The 21,335-nt window shown below is 46.8% G+C and overlaps 2 protein-coding genes across 4 annotated transcripts in view; one reads left to right on the top strand and one right to left on the bottom strand.

The window, feature by feature from the left end:
* The window catches only part of ANKRD6 (ankyrin repeat domain 6), a 241,361-nt gene that overhangs the window by 210,301 nt on the left and 9,725 nt on the right, over positions 1-21,335 (bottom strand). The window lies entirely within an intron of this gene.
* Positions 10,021-21,335, top strand: part of RRAGD (Ras related GTP binding D) — an 89,827-nt gene continuing 78,512 nt past the window's right edge. For 2 of the 3 annotated variants that reach the window (XR_015878371.1, XM_088472024.1), the window contains exon 1: positions 10,021-10,253. Coding sequence is in view for 1 of the 3 variants with exons in the window: in XM_088472024.1 (XP_088328150.1) it covers positions 10,115-10,253 (139 nt within the window). In the remaining 2 variants the exon portion in view is untranslated. The remainder of the gene's footprint in view (positions 10,254-21,335) is intronic. The other variant, XM_088472025.1, reaches the window with a different exon arrangement.

Here is a 21,335-nt window from a genome sequence, read left to right as displayed (position 1 = left end):
CCTGACAGAAACTAATATGGCTTCACCCATGTTTGGCGACAGATTGTTTACATTTGCTGCTGCGGTGACTAGATGATATATGGAGCATGGTGATATGGCACCACTGGACACGTTAAGAGCTGCTAATACGCCAAAGTATGACACCCTTCCCCTGGTGTACAAGCGTGCATCTAAATGTGCAAGGACTGAAACGCCCACTTTCTGCATGGATGTAAAACCACCAGTGATTCTGTAGAAGCCACCAACTGTTCACCACCAACCCTTGCACCAGCCCTATGACAGGTGCAGTTTCACCGTCTGAATTTGGCCTTCTATGGCTGCGGCTGTGTGTGTGGGAACTAACATACCTGCAACACTCGCATAACACGCCCATAAGAGAGATGTTTTTTTGTGTTTACTTCTAGCCACCTCCTTGTCGTGTGCTGGAGTGCCCATCACTTTAACCATATCTCCCAACCACTCACTTTTCAGGCACTGTCCCACCTGTGGGCCACAGTGTCCTGCGTTTGAGAAGCCCCATCTCATCCGCTGCTCTGCTTAGCAGAGCAGCAGTGAATAGATGCCATGCATATGTACGTGGTGTCTATTCAGTACAGAGAGGGACTGGAGGCATGCTAACTGTTCCCAGAGTGCTGGGCATGACCCCAGCATGACGAAAACATTAATGTGGCTCTCTGGCTCAACTTTTCCACATGGCCACGCCCCATTTTCGGGTGTGTGCGTCAGAGTTGTACGCAAAAGTCCTAGGCCCTCATTCAGAGCCGTACGCTCTGAGCAGAGCACACGCTCTGAATGAGGGCCGTCCTCCATAACTATGGAGCGTCCTCCTGGACGCTCGTATAGCTGTGGGTCACCACCCACAGCCTATACGAGTGTGCAGTTTGATGGCCGCGATGGTCTTGACCATCGCGACCATCGAAACTGCGAGCCGGAGCCTGCGGTTGAGGTTTTCAACCGCAAGGCCCGGAGTGATTTTGGCTCTATCAGAGCCAAAATCACTCCCACTGACATCACTAGTGATGTCAGTGGGCCGGCTTCTGACGGTAGGCGTTCCCTTAGGAACGCCCCCGTCAGGGAGGCACACCCCCGGCACGCCCACCAAAGGGGGCGTGCTGTCAATCAACATCGACAGCACGCCCCCTTTGATCAGACACAACGAGCAAAGGAAAGTCCTTCGCTCGTCGTGTCTGGCGCAAGCGCACGACGGAGCTCCCTCCGTCGTGCGCATGCTCAGTGCAGAACATCGACCCACTTGCGAGCGGACAGCCGCTCGCGAGTGGGTCTGAATCAGGCCCCTAATCAGAATTTTTTCAAAGTTGGGAGGTATGCTTTAATGCCTTATTTCTGATACAGTCTGTCCCAATCACAACATCATCTTTGTGCATACACTCTGTTGTAGGATGCTGCCGTTCTCTCAGTGATTGTCATCAGTAGGCATCCAAGTAGACAATGAGGAGGCTGTATGCAATGCTGCAAATGCTGCAATGCTTTATGCAATGCTGCAAACTTATGCCAGAGTTTGATTGTCTAGTAGTAGCTTTGGCGTTATTCACTAGCAAGCCGTCAGCAGAGATTGTACAGGTCAAGCTGCTACAGTTTCTGTTGAGACCAATGCTGAGGATTCTATTCTGCTATCAAAGGGCATAAAACCCCAAAAGCCCAAAGGCAAGTGCTTCAAGTGTTACAAGGTAGGACTTAGGGCCTGAGAATGTAGACCATGTGAACTGAGAAACAAGTAATCATGCAACGCGTGACAAAAAGAATCATTAAATATAGCCAAAAGTCACCGCTAAGATTTCTGGTATATGGTCTCATGAGCCTCAAGGCACTTCAGCTGTAATGAAAGTCGCTTCAACTCGTGTGATCCTGTAAACATCAGGGGATTTGGAGATAAAGTCCTAAAACCGCACGAAAGTCGGGACAATTACTGTGCACTTGAGGATCAAGTGCACAGTAATCACAGATATAGAAGATGTACTATTTGTGCCAGATCTAGGATCCAATCTGATACTGTATTGAAGAAGAGATACAAGGTCCAATTCTCTGCGGGACAGTCTGTTATGTATAATTAAAGTGAGACTGTAATTACTATGGCAGCCCAGTGCCACCATCTGTACATCCTAGATACTGAGGACTGTTGTGAGATGGTAGCTTCAGGTTCCAGTCCATGGAGCTGTGGCATAGAAGACTGGGTCATGTAGAGTACAACAATGTAGAGAAACTTCTAGATAGCATGGTGACGGGGATGTCAGTGAAACTAGAAAGACCAGAATGTGAAAGTTGCGATATGGCTAAGAACACATGTTGTCCCTTTCCAAAGTCAGTGTCCAGAGCAAAAGCACCATTGGAACTAGTGCACTCGGACATGTGTGGATTAATGGAGGTGGGGTCAAAGGGCCTGATTCAGAGTTGTATGCTATGCTGATGTTTTCACAGCTGAGCGATTATTGGTAAGCATTAAGGTACATTACCGTTATCGCTCACAGCGCCCATTTATTTGCAGTGTGATAGACAGTCAGGGAGCATTTGGGGGAGGTAACAAGTAGTGGCGGCAAAGAACACAGGTATGTTGCGACCGTTTCGGGGACATGTCACATTGTGCGACTTTGATCTTGTAAGAAACATGGCTCCGGCATCTCTGTTCACATGGCCATTCTGCTGAACCATTGTCTTACCCAGAACTGCGGCCAGTGGCGTAACTAGGGTATTTGGAGCCCAGGGCAAATTTGAAAAGGGAGCCCCCCCGGGTGTGGCAAAAAATGGGCGTGGTCACTTAAAAATGGGGCGTGTCAACATGTCACACCCCTTTATTTTCACACTGAACATTCCTATCCATATGCACCTGAACCCCAGTAGTACCCCTTATACAGTACCCCCAGTATGCAGTTGTGGTCCCTCTTATGCAGGCCCATAGTAGAGCCCCTTATACAGTATCCCCAGTAGTGGTCCCTTTTATACAGCCCCCAATTAGTTACCTTACTCAGTACCCCCAGTAGTGGCCCCCCCAAATGCAGTGCCCCATGTAGTGTTCCCCCTTATGCAGTGCCCCCAGTAGCAGTCCCCACAATGCAGTGCGCCCAGTAGCGATATCCCCTTATGCAGTGCCCTTTATATGGTGCCCCCAGTAGTAGTCCCCCCCTATGCAGTGCCCTTTATATAGTGCCCCCAGCAGTAGTCCCCCCCATGCAGTTTTCCCAGTAGTGGCCCCCTTATGCAGACACCCAGTAGTGATCCCCCCTATCCAGTGCCCCCTGTAGTGGCCCTTCCTATTATTGCCCCCAGTAGTGGTCCCCTGAGTGCAGTGCCTCTAGTAGTAGGCCACTTTTATAATGCCCCCAGTGGTAGTTCCCCCCCCAAGTAGTAGTCCCCAGTAGAGGTTCCCCCTCCCGATTAAGTGCCCCCAGTAGTAGCCCCCCCAGTAGAGGTCCTCCCAATAATGGTACCCCCAGTAGTAGCCACCCCTCCCCCGTTGTGCCCCCACCCCCAGTAGAGGTCCCCCCAGTAGTAGCCACCCCCCTCCCCCGTTGTGCCCCCAGTAGTGCAGATAGGTTAAAAAATATATATATCAAAATATACTTACCTGAATCCACGCTGCTCCTGCTCCGGTCCGCGCCGCCGCTCCTGCCGCTGCCCGCCAGTCCTCCTGGGCTGGCACGCTCAGCATTATGGGACAGACGTCATGACGTCTGTCCCATTACCCACTGCAGGAGCCGGACGGAAGCCCGGCTCTTGCAGTGGGTGCTGCAGCAGTCAATGAGAGTCTATCTGACTCTTATTGGCTGCTGTTTAACATGCGCATCGCCGCCAGCGCTGGCGGCGATGCGTGTGTTATGCACAGCCTGAGCCCGCCTCCTAGCGCTATTGGGCAAGCGCTCAGGGGGAGGGAACTGGCTCAGGTGTGCAGCACAGGACTGGCGCTGGAAGCATAGCACCGTTCCTGTGTAAATGTGTAGCGCTGACCGCACTCATTGCGGTTGGCGCTACACTGGCTAACTAGGGCGGGCCGGTACCGTGGCCGGCGGCGCCCCCCCCGCGCCGCCGGTCCAACGGCGCCCAGGGCACGCACCCCGCTCGCCCTGCCCTAGTTACGCCACTGACTGCGGCAATTGAATGATCTGCTGCCGATGCTGCGTCTTGGTACGCAGATGCAACATTTTACACAGATGCTTGGATTTACACAGGCGTAGGTGGGCGTCTCAATACCTCTCCCGGCAGCTGCAACATTTGCATATTTGTGCATCGCAGCTGCATTCACATATGCAGCAGCAGCTGTATTAGTGTACAACTGTGAATCAGTCCCAATGAGCGGTAACCGCTACTTCATGATGCTTATAGATGATGCTACAAGGATGACACATGTATGCTTCCTGAAAGCATAAAGAGTGAAGTAACCAGCTAAATTTCAGAATACAAGAATCTAGTGGAATCTCAAACAGACATGAAAATAAAAGTGTTGAGGTCTTACAATATTGAAGAATATGAGAACAAATATCAATCTTTCTAAAGAGGAATGGCATCCAACACCAACTAATGATTTCCTACATATCTAAACAGAATGGTGTGAGTTAGATTACAAACAGAACAATTGTTAAAAGAGCATGGACTATGCTAAGGGATGTGGGTCTGGATGAGAGATTCTGGCTAGAGGCACTTCTAACTGCGGTGTACCTTAAGAATCGAGCACCTACAGTGGCAGTTAAAGATAAAACACCATTGTGGAGGTGTGGTCCAGTAAAAAGCCAAGTATCAATCATCTCCGCGTCTTTGGGTGTAAATCATATACCCCTGTCCCTAAATGAAAGAGATGCAAGTTGAATCCCAAGTCTGTCTCATGTGTAGAATCATGCTTGGATATTCGCAAGAGAGCAAAGGATACAGAATACAGATTGTGGGACATTAACAACAAAGGGCCAAATGTAATAGGTAGTCTGTTTTAGTAACAGTACAAACTCGCACTTTCTCGCACTTTTAAAAAGTGCGAGGTTGTACTGAAACTCGCAAATTCAATAGCCTGCAAACTTTTCAGTTTGTCGCAACATTGTATCATTGATGTAACCACAAGATTAACCTCAATTAATCTTGCGGCTACGATGTAGCGGTTCCCACCATAGACTTCAATGGGGATTTATCACCATAGAAGTCTATGGGAGTCACAGGCTGGCCGCATTCAGGTAATCAGGGAGCTGCTCCGACGGAGATGCTCCCTGATTGGCTGGTGGCCCCTTCACTGACAGGTCACACGTGTGCCCCGGTCATTTACGTGGAGCAAAGGTATGTGTACACACATACCTTTGCTCAGTCCGGCATGGATTGGGTTTTTTTGCGTTTTTTTATTTTAACCCCTGGATTGCCTACTTGGAGAAGTGGACGCGATCTACGCATAGGAGAGGTGAGTATGTTTTTTTTTTTTTCAGGTACACCCTTATGGATTACTTTGGATACTAGGTGAGTATGTGTGAGTGTGAGTGTGCATGTATGTTTTATTAAAATTTTACTTTCGCGGTGTATGTTTGTTTATTTACGTACTTCTTTAGTTGTGGAACTACATGTGCCAGCGGGCCCGTAATGCCCCGCATGCTGGTATTTGTGGTTCTCCACATACCAGCATGCAGAGGAGGCTTGCTGGTACTTGTGGTTCTACAACTAAAGACAATATGGAAACTTTATTTTTACAATTTACACTAACACTATCAACCCGTCACCCACGGGCATAGGGTGCCGGGGATAGCCCAGTCTAGGCCTGGGGTGCCCTGGAGAGGGGGACCCCTTTATTGGGGGGGTCCTCAACTCCCCAGGGATCCCCGGCCTGGACTGACTAGCGGTCAGGGATAATGGTTTGGGGAAACCGGTGAAAGGTTGTCCCTGGCTGTGGCATTATCCCCCCGCTAGACAGAGTTCGGTGCTGGTTCTGGAATTTTCAGGGGACCCCTACTCGTTTTGTCCCATGATTTTCCAGAACCAGGACCAGCTCAACAAAGACCTGTGCTGGTTCTTAATATACAGGGGTTCCCTACGCATTTTGGTCCCTGTATTTTTAGAACCAGAACTAGCTTTATAAAGCCCGGGGCTGGTTATGCTTTTGGGGAGGGGATGCACCTCATTTTTTTTTTATTTAAAAACATTTTACATAAGTACATACAGAAACATGTACATATCTCATGGATATGTGCATGTTTCTGTGTTAATCTGACCTGCTCAGGATGTACTCGCTAGCCTGAAGCAGGTCTATTATTTGGGGACTTTTGGTAATCTTTTTTTGCGAGTCTGAAACAGACACTCTATTACATTGGGCGAGTTGATTGTTTTCAATGTGAAAACATCTGGAATGCGAGTTTGAGAATGGGGAGTTTTAGTAACTCTGAAAAATGCGAGTTTTAGTGAACAGACACCGTATTACATTGGAGTTGTGAAAAATTGCGAGTTTAGCACCAAACTCGCAATTTACCAAAACAGACACCCTATTACATTTGACCCAAAGAGTTTATAAAGTCAAGAGATGTAGTGTTAAACAAGACAGCTTCAATCGAAGACAAGCTGGGTGAAAACTTGTAAAGCTAGATATGCCAACAGCTGGAAGCGTTTCAGAAATTGAAACCATAGATACAAGTGATCAATCACAGAACAGCCTTAACGGGAAGTAACAAATGTAAATCGCATATATTCCACTGCCACATCGGAGTTCCAGGCACTATTACCTGACTCAGCGGTGCTGCCTCACAGCTATGGGTGCTCCTGTGGGCCACTGAAGACTTCCCTAAGTTCCATGGTTGCCTCCAGAGTCTTCTCTCGTGCTGGCGGAGCATGACATTGCCATTTTGGTCACTATCACTTGACTGACTAACCACCAACCATAGGCTGCTATCTGATCATCTGACCTGTGCAGCCTATGATGGACCAGAGCTCCCTATTCAAACTTGTTCAGGCAGTCAGCCCATTGCCAGAACAACTCTCTTGAGTCCTGCTTCCTGGCTCAGTATGTCTGCATCTGTTCCTGTTCACTGCTGCCTTTGACTGTTACACTCCAGGCTGTGCGCTACTTACAGCAAGTGTCAGCATACACTCCATCTGTGCACTACTCCCAGCAAGTGGCAGTTTCCACTTCAGGCTGCACATTACTCATAACAAGTGCCAGAATTTACTCCAGACTGTGCGCTACTCCCAGCAAGTGCCAGAAACCACTCCATGCTTGCCAACATTCTGGCAGCCCCATCTGGGAGGGGGAAGCCAGGTCGGCCAAGCAGGGGGGTGTGGCGCTGTATGGGGGGGCGCGGCTGGGCATATTACCCGGTAATGGGCCGGAGCACAGAATCACATCATTTTGGTCCCACCCCCGCTACACAATGACGAGAATATAGACATTGTGAAGCAGGGGGCGGGGTCATGATGACGTGATTCAGCGGGTGTTTGGGTTGGTGGCCAGCTGGGAGCCTTGCCTACTTTTCCAGGGGGCTTAGAGCGACACCCAATTTTCTGGCTTCGTGCCAGAATCTACTGGTCTCTGGGAAATGGTGCCCGCACCTTTTTCCCAGGGACAGCGGCACTGCGCATGCGGGAGTCAGTGGGAAAATGGCAGTGGTCATTTTCCCGCCTCGGCGCTGCTGAGCAGCACTACAGACAGGTAAGTATAAGACTCTATCGGTGTGGGCCCCCCTGGACCGTGTGCGCAGCACACCCTGCACCCATTATAGAAACGCCCCTGTAACCATACGTTCCAGCTATCTCTAGCTGTGTATGGTCCTTGCTAAAGACTATTTACAGTACATGTCTTCTGGTGTTTCAGTACTTGCTATATTTACCAACCTGATCCTGTCTATTAAATCTCTTGATGTATCAAGTATTCCTGTTCCATTTCTTTGCATTTCAGACGCAAGATGACTCATCAGTGGTAACCCTCCAGCGACTGCCTGGTAAAATTAAATTTTTTAAATTAAGACAAGGCGCGCGTGACGTCATGACTGCGGGCTGCAGGGAGCTGGAGGCGGGGCCTGGCAGGAAAGACAGAAGGGGTGCTGGCTGGAGAGATAGAAGGGGTGCTGGCTTGGGAGAAAAGAGGGGTGCTCATAGGTAAACACAGGAGGGGGGGGTTCCGGTAGAAATAGTAATATAATAAAATGTTACTAGTGCTGTATGTTCTTCTCAGCATCACAAATGAAATAATTAGCACCACCTGTGGATTTTTCAACATGTGTCAGCCAGTAATAGATACACCTGTGCACCAACTAGGAGATCTGGAAAACATGCACTGTTAGGGGTGCACTGCTATAGACCATCAATAGGGTTACTTATTAATCCTGTATAATAATACACTATCCAGTATATAAGGAGACCAATATGTACATATATGTCCAGGGCAGTGCTAGGTTCTTCTGCTGCTCCCCCTGGACTTGCTCCAAAGCTCTGGGATATACTCACATCTGAAATAGAACATTCAACTCAGGCAGGATGGCCCTACTGCCACATATAATACTGTGATCGCTGGTCCTGTATATCCTGGAATTATAATACGCAATATACTTTGTATGGCTTATATTATGACTGCCTAAGTGCTAATTTTGCCCTCTTCATGGACTGGCCACACTCACTCTAAAATCAAGCAATTGGAACCCCCCTATAAAAATTCAGCATTTGCCACTGGTGCTGGCTGTGGACTCACAAGGGGTGCTGGCTGGGGAGACATAAAGGGTACTGGCTGGAGATACAAAAGGGGTGCTGGCTGGAGAGACATAAGGGGTGCTGGCTGGAGAGACAGAAGGGGTGCTGGCTGGAGAGGCAGAAGGGGTACTGGCTGGAGAGACATAAGGGGTACTGGCTGGAGAGACAGAAGGGGTGGTGGCTGGAGAGACAGAAGGGGTACTGGCTGGAGAGACAGAAGGGGTGGTGGCTGAAGAGACATAAGGGGTACTGGCTGGAGAGACATAAGGGGTACTGGCTGGAGAGACAGAAGGGGTGGTGGCTGGAGAGACATAAGGGGTACTGGCTGGAGAGACAGAAGGGGTGGTGGCTGGAGAGACAGAAGGGGTGGTGGCTGGAGAGACAGAAGGGGTGCTGGCTGGAGCTGGAGAAACACTGCAGGCTGGAGTTGCCGAAAAATGGGGCAGGGGGGGACTCGGAGGTGCCTATTTTGTCAGTCCCGGTCCCCGCAGTTTTTGATGGCAGCCCTGCCCCCTTGACCCAGGTATCTATGTGCCGGGATCTGCACACAATGCACCCATTAAAAATACACCTATGACTGGATCTTATATACAGGTACTGGCATTAAAGTGTGTATCATGAAATGGTAGCACTCCAGCATGATTTCAAATCTCTCCATGCAGTCCTTACTGGGTAAAAGGAAATAAAGGCTATAGCAGTGGTTCCCAAACTGTGCGCTGTGGCACCCTGGGGTGCCTTGGGACACTTTCAGGGGTGCCTCAGGTTGGTGGTCCAGCACCAAATCAAACTCTTTATGGTCAATGTAATGTAAATATGTGGACAAACAGAAGCACAAACCTGTCCACCACCACATAACTGACCCTAAGGATGACAGGTCAGCACAATTTACTTCACTTTACTACATTTTTTTCTGAATTTCTCAATAACAAACTTTTGGCTTAGGGGTGCCGTGAAAACAATGCTGATACTCTAGGGCGCCATGACTCAAAAAAGTTTGGGAACCACTGAGATATAGTGTGTTTTGTTATATTTCACCCCTGTCTCAAATAAAACCACCTGAAAACATTATCAGAGCATGATAACTGCTAAATATCAGGATAACCTTATTTATTTAAGCCAGAGAAGTGGGTAAGCAGTGCACAATAGTGGAAATGCTCACAGATCATCTAAGCAATATTTATTGTTTATTTATTTTCTGACTGTAACTATGATAAATATGCAGCAGTATTTTGTGTCTGGGCACTGGGCATATATACTACAACACATACAGTACTGTTACAGGGCCATGTACTGGGTTACAGCAGCAGCAGCAGTAGTAGTGTGCTGGTGTCAGGTGACTGGGTCACGCTGCAGTCTCTCTGCTGTCAGAGCCCTGTGTAGGGGGGAGTGCAGCTGAGCAGCTCTGTAACCATAAGAAGAAGCAGAGTCCCGATAGCAAGGAGGCGTAGAGGGGCCTAGGAGGATGAGTCAGGGTCTGCACATGCAAAGCCAGCAGCAACAAGATGAGGATGATGAAGAGGAAGATGGCATGGCAGGAGACTCAGATTATGGGGATGGAGATTCCTTCATGGCAGAGGATTTTGGCAGCGAAGAAGAAGAGGGTATGATTAGTTATTAGATAATAAATGGCACAATCGTTTGTTCATATGTTAAGGGTGTATTGGCTGTAATAAGAGATTATATGCAACAGTGGAGGGGGATCAGTGTGGTATACCCAGGGGAAGGCATTAATTTAATGAGTAATCAGTAAATATATTATTACCAAGTGACTGAACACCTGACCCTTAGTATGCAGCAGGGTGCAAGTCATTCTGGAGCACAAGTGACTGTCACATAGTTTATCTATGTAAGGTTTTCTGCTGTAGACTGGTAATGGGTGCGGAGCTGTCAAGAACAATTGTGATTCTCAATACAAACTAGCTTAAAAACGTAGGGCATTATGTGGCAGGAGTATGGTTAATGGCTAAAGTTTTCTTGTGTGTATCTCAATATGCGAATGGCTGGATTACTTGAATTACTAGCGTTCACAAGAGCAAGTGCTTAAAGTTCTCTTCATGGCAAGTATGGATTTGGCCTTGATCCAAAGGGAGCTTTAAAATTAATTTCCTGCTTTAATGATTTGAACTTTTACTTTAGCCCTGCAGAAATGTTGAGCGCTCAGCTTTGCGACTCTTGTGGCGCAGAATTAGGCTTTGGAAAATACTTTTCACAATATTGAAGAATATCCTCCAACTTCATTATTTCCAGCTAGCAAACTTCTCTTTCCATCTGCTGGTTCTCATTGGAAAGCCCAACTTAGGCCCGTATTCAATTACAGGTGAAAACCCGTATTCAATTACAGGTGAAATTACAGATGATGTCATTTTTGCCTGTTTTCATTATTCCTGTATTCAATTTCAAAGACTTTTCGCCGGTGCGAAAAGTCTTTGTAAAAAAACGGGGATAACTTTTTTCCAGTGTTTTGCTGGCGAAAAAAAGTGCAGAATTGGAGTTTAGGGGTGCAGGCTTAAAATAAATAGCCTGCACCCATGGGAATGTCCCCTAAAATTAATGTGTGTTAAAAAAAAGTAAAAAAAAAAAAATCGGGACACCCCAAAAAAATATTTTTACAATTTGGGGTTAAAAAAAAAAATAGGGAACACACTTCTAAAATAGCTCAATTTAATCCAGAGCAGTTCCAAAGTATGCGGCAGATGTTTTCTTCAATGCGGGTGATAGCGGCAGGTGCATTTTTGCAGAATATTTAAAAATAATTTTAGGGACTTAAAAATATGCTTGCACCCATTTTCAAGTACCCCAAATTTAATGGGCATAATTATTTTTCCCGCAAAAAATTGCTAAATGCTCTTCTGCATCACCTTCTTCAAAGCCGTATTTATGCACCTGCCGCGCTAATTAAAAACCCGACTTCCCTTCAGCATGCAAAAATGGGGGTACCCATAGTGATCCCCCATGTCTGGACATCTTTAGGGGGGTCCAAGGATGATTTCCCGAAAATGTACACATTTTTTCGCTGCTTCCAGTTTTGCCGGTTCCCATTTTCGCATCCATGGAAATTGACTACAGGGATAAGTGGGCACGGGAGCGCGCATCGCTGGTCGTTTTAGACATTTTAGCAAACTATTGAATGATATTGTTATCATTCAATTACTCAACATAATCGTCTAGTGGATGGGCACCTTTAGCCTAGGCTAGTAGTGAATTTTTTTCACTAACCAGAACTAGGATGAACCAGCCAGGGCTGATGACAGTATAGCAGGTAGATATGCGTGAGGTCCTCTTACCATAATGTCAACCAATGCAATAGGTACCTCTCAAAAAATGGGTCCCCTGTGCATTAATTGAAAACCGTGGCAATTTATGGCAGTTTCTCAGCTGTTTGGGGGCCTGATTCAGCAGTGCACTGCTAAACGCAGATTCCCGATGACAGTCTGCTGCCATTGGTGGACGGATGGGGCGGCGGTGGCCTCTGTTTCCCAAAATGGTTGCATGATGCCACCGTTGAGGGGGAGGGAAGAGGCCAGGTTCTCTATCGGCTGACGGAGATTTCCTGGTCTCTTTTACTCATCTGCGGCGGCCGGCTTGCGTGACCCATGGATGACTTAGCCGCAACTACAAAGCAGCTCAGATAAGTAGTGCATGCAGGAGGCGTGATGCCTCCTGCTGCATTACCATGATTGCAAGGACAGAATTGCAAAGCTGCTTGCATGCAGATTATTATTCCGTCCTAAGCTGAATCATGCCCTGTAAGCAGGTTTCGTTATTATTCGTTATAACGTTATCATTATTCGATATCGTTATCATTCAATCGCTCATTAATCGGGCATGAAAATTTCAAAAACGACCAGCGATGCGCACTCCCGTTGGTCATTTTTGACATCAATCATCGCCTGAACATGCTGGTCAATCTGCCGATATCGACAGATTGACCATGTTCAGGGATGACGGAGGGTGTCTGCACTGAATGACATATCGTTCAGTGTAGGCACTGCAATGGAAGAGGAACGACTGTACAATTACAATGTTGTAATCGTACTGTCATTCCACTATCTGCTAGTGGATACGCACTTTTAGAGCAGGCAAAAATAATAAATGAAGAAAGTGCTGAAACTGTAAAAATTAGGACTAACTTGTATTCTTTAAACAGAGAAGACTTACATGGACAAGACACACATAAAATATTTTTATGGCTCCTTTGTGAATATATCAAAATTATATAACACAATTCTGTGCTGGAGTATAAAAATCAAAGCATTTATTTGGTACTCACAAATAAAAAATTATTTATATATATATATATATATATATATATATATATATATATATATTCATACTTTTTCCTGTTTTATATATATATAAAACAGAAAAAAGTACAGATAGCCCAAAAGCCAACTTGTAAAAGCTCACTCATATACATCTAGACCAGTATATAACAGATATAATTGAATGCAGTATATTAGATGGCAACATCAGAATTGATAATTTGTAGCAGTTTGAGTTAAATTGATACTTTTTCCTTATTAGATGCTAAAGCAAAAGGAAAGCATAACTGTAGGTAAAGTCAATTGCACATGTAGTGTTTGAAAATATACAGCCCGCTCTTGCAGCGTTGGATTTGTTAGATCTTTAGCGGAGCTATTAACATCAATAATTATTACCTCCTGTGTGTAGGGCTATAGGTTTGCCTGTGGCACAGGTGCCGAGAATCTCCGTTTTAGAAGAGGGTGTCAATCGGCACTATTAAATGTCCTCCTTTTATGGGTTATTTACCGGTATCTGTGCACCCAGTGATTGAGGCTTGCCTGTCCACATCACCCGGCTCACATCTTTTTTGCAGACGGGTGTCTGTGCTGTAACAACACCGCTGCTGCTGGGTCCGAAACATCGGAGGCCGCATACACTGGAGAAATACCTGCAGGATGTCGGGAGCAACTATGCGTTTCGATCACTCTGGTGACCTTTTTTAAGTTGACACCCGCCTGCAAGAAGACGTGAGCCAGTTGATGTGGACAGGCAAGCCTCAAGCTTCAAATATTTCCTTTGTGAATATATGCCATGCTTACCTACTGTCCCGGGAATTTCACCGGAGACACCCAAATTCTTAGTCAGTGCCCCGCGCCCCCAGAAGAGTAGGCGGTCCTCCCACATCCTGCCAGGGCTGGATTGAAGGCCACATAGGCCTGGAGCTGAAAATGATCAAGGACCTATTATGAGAAGCAGATGAGGTGTGACCAGTGCTGTGTGGTGTAGCCAGAGCTACATGGCATATACAACCTCTATAATCTCAACACCAATGTCTCCGTAAATATGTAAAAGAAAAATTGCTTTATTTTGTGAGGTAAATAGAATACAATTTTACTACTTATGATTTATGGCTGACCGTGTGGACAGCAGATGGTCAGTCAACATCCAGAGGGGTAGAGAGCCTTGCCGGGCCCAGGTGAAGAGAAAGCGTGGCCTAATCGCGGGAGACATGGCCACGCCCCCTTGAGCAAAAGCAAAAATAAAAACACAGTTCTACAGCGGCCCTGCACGCTGGGGAGAGGGGTGCTGTCAGCCCCTCAGCCCAGCGCAAAGCCAGGGGGGGCGAGATCAGTGTGATCGCTTCCCCCCACAAGCATAGGAGACTGCTGCGGCTGCTGCTTAGCAGCCATGAGTAGTCTCCCACTGCAGCTCTGCACACGCTGTGTGCTGGCTGCTGTGAGGGAGGGAGAAGGGCGGGGTGGGGCGGCACCGGACCCCCGCCGGGCCCATCAGGCAGGGTTGTCTTAACAGCAGTGTGGGCCCTGGGCAAATCAATGCACTGGGGCTCCTACCCAGTCATTCAAAATGTAAATGGTCAATAAAATTAAACCCTCCTGCATGCCCATCAGACCTCCCACAGATGCAGAGAGACTCTGACTGGTCTGAAGCTGGCTGATGAAGTGAAACTGGGACTGAGGTGAGTACTCATCACCCGGGGTAGGGGAGGTTAGATCAGAATACAGTGCACCAGCGGCCGTCTTATAAAAATATCACAAATTTACCAACTGGCCGCAGCTGCAGGAGGGCAGGCCCTTACAAGCTTCGAGCCCTTGGGAAACTGCCCAACAAGCCCAATGGAAGAGATGGCCCTGCCCTCAGGAGCCCGGGCCTGGGCAAATAGTACCTGCTCCCCCCCTTTTCTCGGCACCCCTGTCAACATCATGTTGTCATGATGATGGGCCTATTTTTATTTGGAGGCCTAGAGCTGTAGCTCCATCCACCCCATTGTTAATCTGGCCCTGCTTCCTGCCCACTTACTAATGAAGTGGGCACTATGGGGAGGATAGTGCTATGAATAGCGGGTAAACGGGGAAGGGGCCAGGCCAATATGACGTGTATCTATGCAAATCACGCGATATTGATCTCGTCCCCTCATGATCAACATGTGAATCGCGATGTTCCTCTTGAGGGGTGGGGCCTAATGATTCTTAGTGCCAGGCCACGCCCCCATCTCCAGTCAATGGCATTTCTCCTCCGGGCTTCTCCCAGAGGACAGAGCTGAAAAGTAGGCAAGTGTGATATATGCAAACTGTGTTGCGAGAGAAGGAACGATGCTGCACCTATCTCTACCTTACCCTAATGTCTACGGTGCTGCCGGTACCAGTTGAAAATGGTCAGCCTTTTCTTAGTCCCCCATGGTAAGTGAGACTGCATCAGTAATGCTGATATCGGTCACCCAAAATGATGTTGATTGCAGGGATCCAAGTCTGCGCTGTGGGGCTCCAAGTTGTGTTTAGCTTTTTCATAATTACCTTCGATGCACGGGGTTGGGGCGGTGTTAACACCGATGGTCTCACAAGGCTGTGGTGAACCAAAAGGCTATTGCAGCAATGCTGATAGGAAGGCTTTTTCATGTGTTCACAATCCCCCGAATGTTGTGCTGAGACTGAACTCTGAGTAGAAAGTGGGTCGGTGTGACGTCACAGTCGTGGAAGTTTCGGTCACTCTGTTTAGGATCGCCGGTTTACCAACACGTTTTTTCACTCTTAGTGACTTTATCAAGGCAATTTAATAGAAATTCACTGTAGTAATTTAGGGCCTGATTCAGACCCACTCGTGAGCGGCTGTCCGCTCGCAAGTGGGTCGATGTTATGGACTGAGCATGCGCACGACGGAGGGAGCTCCGTCGTGCGCATGCGCCAGACGCGACGAGTGAAGGAAAGTCCTTCGCTCGTTGTGTCCGATCAAAGGGGGCGTGCTGTCAATGTTGATTGACAGCACGCCCCCTTTGGTGGGCGTGCCGGGGGCGTGCCTCCCTGACGGGGGCGTTCCCACGGGAACGCCTCCCGTCAGAAGCCGGCCCACTGACATCACTAGTGATGTCAGTGGGAGTGATTTTGGCTCTGATAGAGCCAAAATCACTCCGGAGCTTGCGGTTGAAAACCTCAACCGCAGGCTCCGGCTCGCAAATTCGATGGTCGCGATGGTCTCGACCATCGCGACCATCACAATGCACGCTCGTATAGCCTGTGGGTGGTGACCCACAGCTATACGAGCGTCCAGGAGGACGCTCCATGAAAATGGAGCCCGGCCCTCATTCAGAGCGTGCGCTCTGCTCAGAGCGTACGGCTCTGAATGAGGGCCTTAATCCCTAGGGTCTCCTGTAATTGGTTGGATAGGGGGAATCTCATTGAATGGTGAAATCACCAATTGATACAAAACAATTTATTAGATATACTAAGATGGGTAATAAAATATAAATATATAAAAATTATATAAAAAATGTAGTCAAAGATCCTCATCCAGTGCAACAATGTACTTAAAATACAAAAGTAGCTGGCATATAATACTGTGTATCATCTCAGCAGTCAATTTACTGCAACAAAGTTACAAGTCCTTCCTAACTTCTTTTGTAGTATGTAAGGAATATAGAGATATGGTACATATGGCGAGTTATAGCTTTCATGTGATGATAGTTGGTTAAAAGTCATTGAGGAACTGGTTTTGTAACTAAAATGTATTTAAGGGCAGGAAATCTGACTACCCTTATTAGGTCGTGTATCCAATGTCATAATAGCACAGGTGATTGAATTAAGAGCCAGGCCAAGTTTTCCACTAGCTTGTGTAACAAAGTCAGGAAATCCTGAGCAGATTTTTCTGGGTTAGAGCCAATATATATGTCATTCAATTATGCTAAATTTGACACCAGGATAAGTAGATTGCACAGCCCTTTGTCTGTATTTGCTGCTATAGGAAGCAAACACTGTGGGGGAGGGGGGTAAGACAAATGCTGGGTACACACTGAACAGATATATCAGCAGATCAAGTGATCTACAGATGGTGGTTGTTCATACACACTGAGGGCCTGATTCAGAGCCGGACGCTATTTGCGGACGGTCGTTCCAAAAAAGGGGCTGGCTATTTAAATTGAGCGCTCGCTCACTGCGGTTTGTTGATGCCTCTATGTCTGCTCGCTATTTTGTAAAGAAGCCCCTTTGCCGTTCGCATCACACGTCATCTCTGGTATTTATTTGATTAATCGGGTACATCGAAAGGCATCTGAACTGCTCGCAGTGCTTGTGGTAGGAAGTGACGTGGTCGATGACGCTCCTTTACTAATTATGCACTCCCATTAAACGCCATTTTTACTGTTAGGCATGCCTGCGTTCGGATCTCCACTCCCCCGTTTTCAAGCACCTTCCCCTGTTACCACCCACAAACGGTACATTCTGTCAGTCAAATTAGCAGCCCCTCGCTGTTTTGCGAGCGTTCGATTTCCGACCGCAATGACTGGTTTGCGCATGCGCATTAAGACTCATACGCATGCGCAGATGTGTGAACATCGCTCATAGCGAACGAGCGGCCGCTTACGAGCGGCTCTGAATCAGGCCCTGAATATCCATCATCTTTCTCTGGCTGCGGGTCCCAGCCCCCTCCCCGCGGCCTCTGCTGCAAGTGTACGGGCGGTCGGCAGAACTGTAGCCATTAGCATCAGCATGTTACTGTAACAACATAGAGACACAGCATACCTGCTAATACATTTTCATTAACAGTAGAAATCTCTCATTGCTTCTGTTATATAATGGGGAGATGTATCACACCTTCCATTGACACTTGGAGGCATTACTCAGAGCAACCAACCAGATTCTAGCTATCATTTTATAGAATATGCTAGAGGCTGATTGGTTGCTATGGGCAATACCAATACTTGTCCTCTTTAGAAGGTTTGATACATCTCCCCCATAGATTGGTATAAATGAACTAATTGGTCCCAGAAGTGTCTCTTTAGTTCCTAAATTATGAGATGAGTGAAATTTCTAAACTGTTTTGTGTAATATTCACCTGTCTCTCATTTAGCAGCAAAATCATTAAGTGGCAAGATGTGGCTTTAAGTGTCCTACAACAACCATACCATACAGCAAAATGTATTACATATGGGCCTGATTCAAAGATATATGCAGTACGGACAGAAGCTGCATCTATGGACACAGCGGTTGTGTAATAATATTCTGATGTTGTAGGAGGCCTCTGGTGTTAATACATGCCTGCTGCTTACTTTGTGTGAAGTTCACTGCTCCTGTTCCTTCTCCATCGCTCTGTCCCCCTGTGTCCAGCGTCCACCCTGTGATGTGGGTAGACATTGGAGTGCAATGTACTGCCGGTGCATGAGCAGTGGGAAGACTTATCGGACTCCCGATATGTCAGTCTTCACACTGCTTGTCGGGATTGCGGGGGGGCTTTTTATTAGATAAGTACCCCGGACAGGTAAGTATTGCTGAATGGCTACAAAACAATACTAGATTTCAAATTGATATGATGCAATATATAGTGATTCTGGTGTTTATTTCATAATGTACATGAACAGAACATACAGTCTCTGGAGAGGAACTCATTTATCTAATGTATAGTAATTCATCCAGATCTGTGTTTATCTACTTTGAAGAAGAGCTACTAATGTGCATTTTAGTAATACATACATATCAACTGTAACAAACAAATTTGCCCCCAATGCAGAAGCCATAGTGGGTGAGCTATTTACATAGGTAAAAACAACAAGGAGCGGAAGTGATGTGTTACTAAGATTTTACATAGACCTCAGTGTACTTTGGGCTCCAGGAAAGTGGTTGCTGCCTTTATACTTGCAGAACTCAATCAGTAGAGATGACACCCTGTTTAATGAAAGTTAAATTACCTAAATCATGTTCTGGCAAAACTTTATTTAGCAACTGCCCATCATCAGAATGAGAGAGACAGATTTCTGTATACTGGGCTGTTCCCAGTCTATCGGCCTGAGTCAGAGGTGCATGCAGAGCCGATGTTTGTGCAGTTGAATTATGTGTTGCTACTGCACATATACAAAAGTCAGAGAAACCCATATTGTGCACATGCAAACCAATGTGTGGGGTGGAGTTCTTGTTTACGTACGACATTGATATGACTTGAGACAGCATTTGTACTATCTCCTTCCTACTCTTAGTTGGGTGGATCTTTGCCGGATCTATTTTTCCATGAAATGGGCGATTTAGGGCGGGAACTGGGGAAAAAGAATGTGAATTTTGACTTGAGTGCTGTGGGCATGCATCTGCAGTTCTCTGCTATCCTGAGTACTGGGAAGGGAAACCTGTTTCAGGTGGATCTCTTGCACCTAACATTGAGCTGGTGCAAATATTGATACTAATAGTGATGGTTGCAGCTGTGGACGGAGTGGGCAGAGCAGCTTCACATTTGAACCCGCACGGATCCTCGCATTAGCTCTATGGAAAGTCGCATTAGCAACAGGTAGTAAATCAGGCAAATACAGTACAGCCACTTTATGTCTGACTCAGGACTAGCCCCTATGTGTGTGTATAGATATAGAAATACTGTACAAACACGCACACACACATTTATGAGGAGTCACATGTAGTGAGGCCTGAACACAGAAATGACCTTACAATATCTCTAACTTACTTTATACATTTACAATCATGTATAAAGTGTATCATTTATACATGTCTATTTACTACAAACAAATGTTTGTTCATTACTTCATCTTGTATCCATTTTATTCCTCATTTTGAGAAAAGAATGCTCTATATGTTAACTGACTGGAATGTAAATTATTGAACCATAGCAAGAAGCAACAGTGCATCTTCTGTGCCCATATCTGCCTTCACATGCCTGGCTGTTTTCTTATTTGGCCTGGTGAAGAGCAGTAGCAGGTGTCTGCTGCAGAGATTAGTGTAACAAGGGCGGAAGGTCAGTCCAGCTTACACTACAGCCACAGAGAGTAGAATACAGTGTTATTGTCTAGATCACAGGTTCTCAAACTCAGTCCTCAGGACCCCAAACAGTGCATGTTTTGCAGGTCTCCTCACAGAATCACAAGTGAAATAACTATCACCACCTGTAGATCTTTTCAAATGGAATCGGTATGATTTACCGCCGGACGCCTGTTGGAATCCCGACAGCGGCTGCCTGACATGGGTGAAAATCCTGATCGTCTCTAAGGTAAGTACTGACTAACCTAATTCCCTCCCCTAACCGTCCCTTAGGGGTGCCTAACCCTAACCTTCCCCCCAGTGCCTAACCCTAATCCCCCCTCTAAGTGCCTAAATTTAACCCCCCCTTCCCCGCCACCTAAACCTAAGTCCCCCGGGGGGTGCCTAACCCTATGTCCCCCCTCGGGGGTGCCTAACCCTAACCCCCCCCTTCCCCTAACCTACGCCTAACCTCCCTAACCCTAAATCCCCCCTGAGAGCCCCAAACCTAACCCTCCCCTCCCCCGCGGCTACCCACGCTCGTTGCCCAGCGTCTCTTCGACAGGGATGCCGGGCGCCGGTCTCCCGGCATCGGTAAAATGACAGGCATCTAGATTTAGACGCCTGTCATTTTAATCCTCGCCGGGATTAAGCAGTCGGGAAGCCGGCTGTCGGGATTAGGTCCGCCGGCTTCCCGACTGCATACCTTTAAAATGTGTCAGTGAGTAATGAATACACCTGTGCAACTGCGAGGTAACCTGCAAAACGTGACCTGTTTGGGGTCCTGAGGACCGAGTTTGAGAACCGCTGGTCTAGAAAACTGTGATTGAAAAAGTATCTTAATGATATGTTTTGTATTATAAATATGATATGAGATATATATAAGAAACAGTGCATAACTTAATAACCAGTAGTTATTATTGTCCTTTTTAAAGTGTTGTACATGGAGAGAATTTTGACAAACAACCTACAATGAGCCTGATTCAGAGAAATAGGCAACCCCAAATGTTTATGTACATCTCCGATTGCTACTGATCTGAGGATCTGTACTGCGCATGTGCCAAGATTGCTTGCAGTGTCCCAAGCCACAGTATGATTGCAATGTTGCAGCCGGTTGGGGACGCAGCACTCAGATCTGTGATCCCTGCAGGAAGAGTCCTGAGACTCCTCCTGCAGCATTAGCATATTAGCTGTATGGTATTGGACATCCAATGCGTTCAAAGAAGCAATAGCTGTGCAATACCATACAACTATGAATCAGGCCCAATATCATGAAAAAGAAGGCAAAGATTAGGGATTATCTGTAATATATATACGAATTGAAATGACAGGGTCATAACAGTTAAAGGGCTCAATCACATTAGGTGCGAGTTTGCAAATGTGAGTTTGTTCAATGAAACTCGCAGACATTGTACTTATGCAGACACCCAAGAAATGCGTGATCCAACTAGAAATGACAATTTGTGGTAGTCGCACATG

The sequence above is a fragment of the Taudactylus pleione genome, unplaced genomic scaffold (assembly GCF_031769625.1).
Source record: "Taudactylus pleione unplaced genomic scaffold, aTauple2 ptg000015l, whole genome shotgun sequence".
NCBI classification, from domain to species: domain Eukaryota; kingdom Metazoa; phylum Chordata; class Amphibia; order Anura; family Myobatrachidae; genus Taudactylus; species Taudactylus pleione.
The sequence above is the reverse complement of the archived record's forward strand: the minus strand, read 5'-3'. Positions and strand labels throughout refer to the sequence as shown.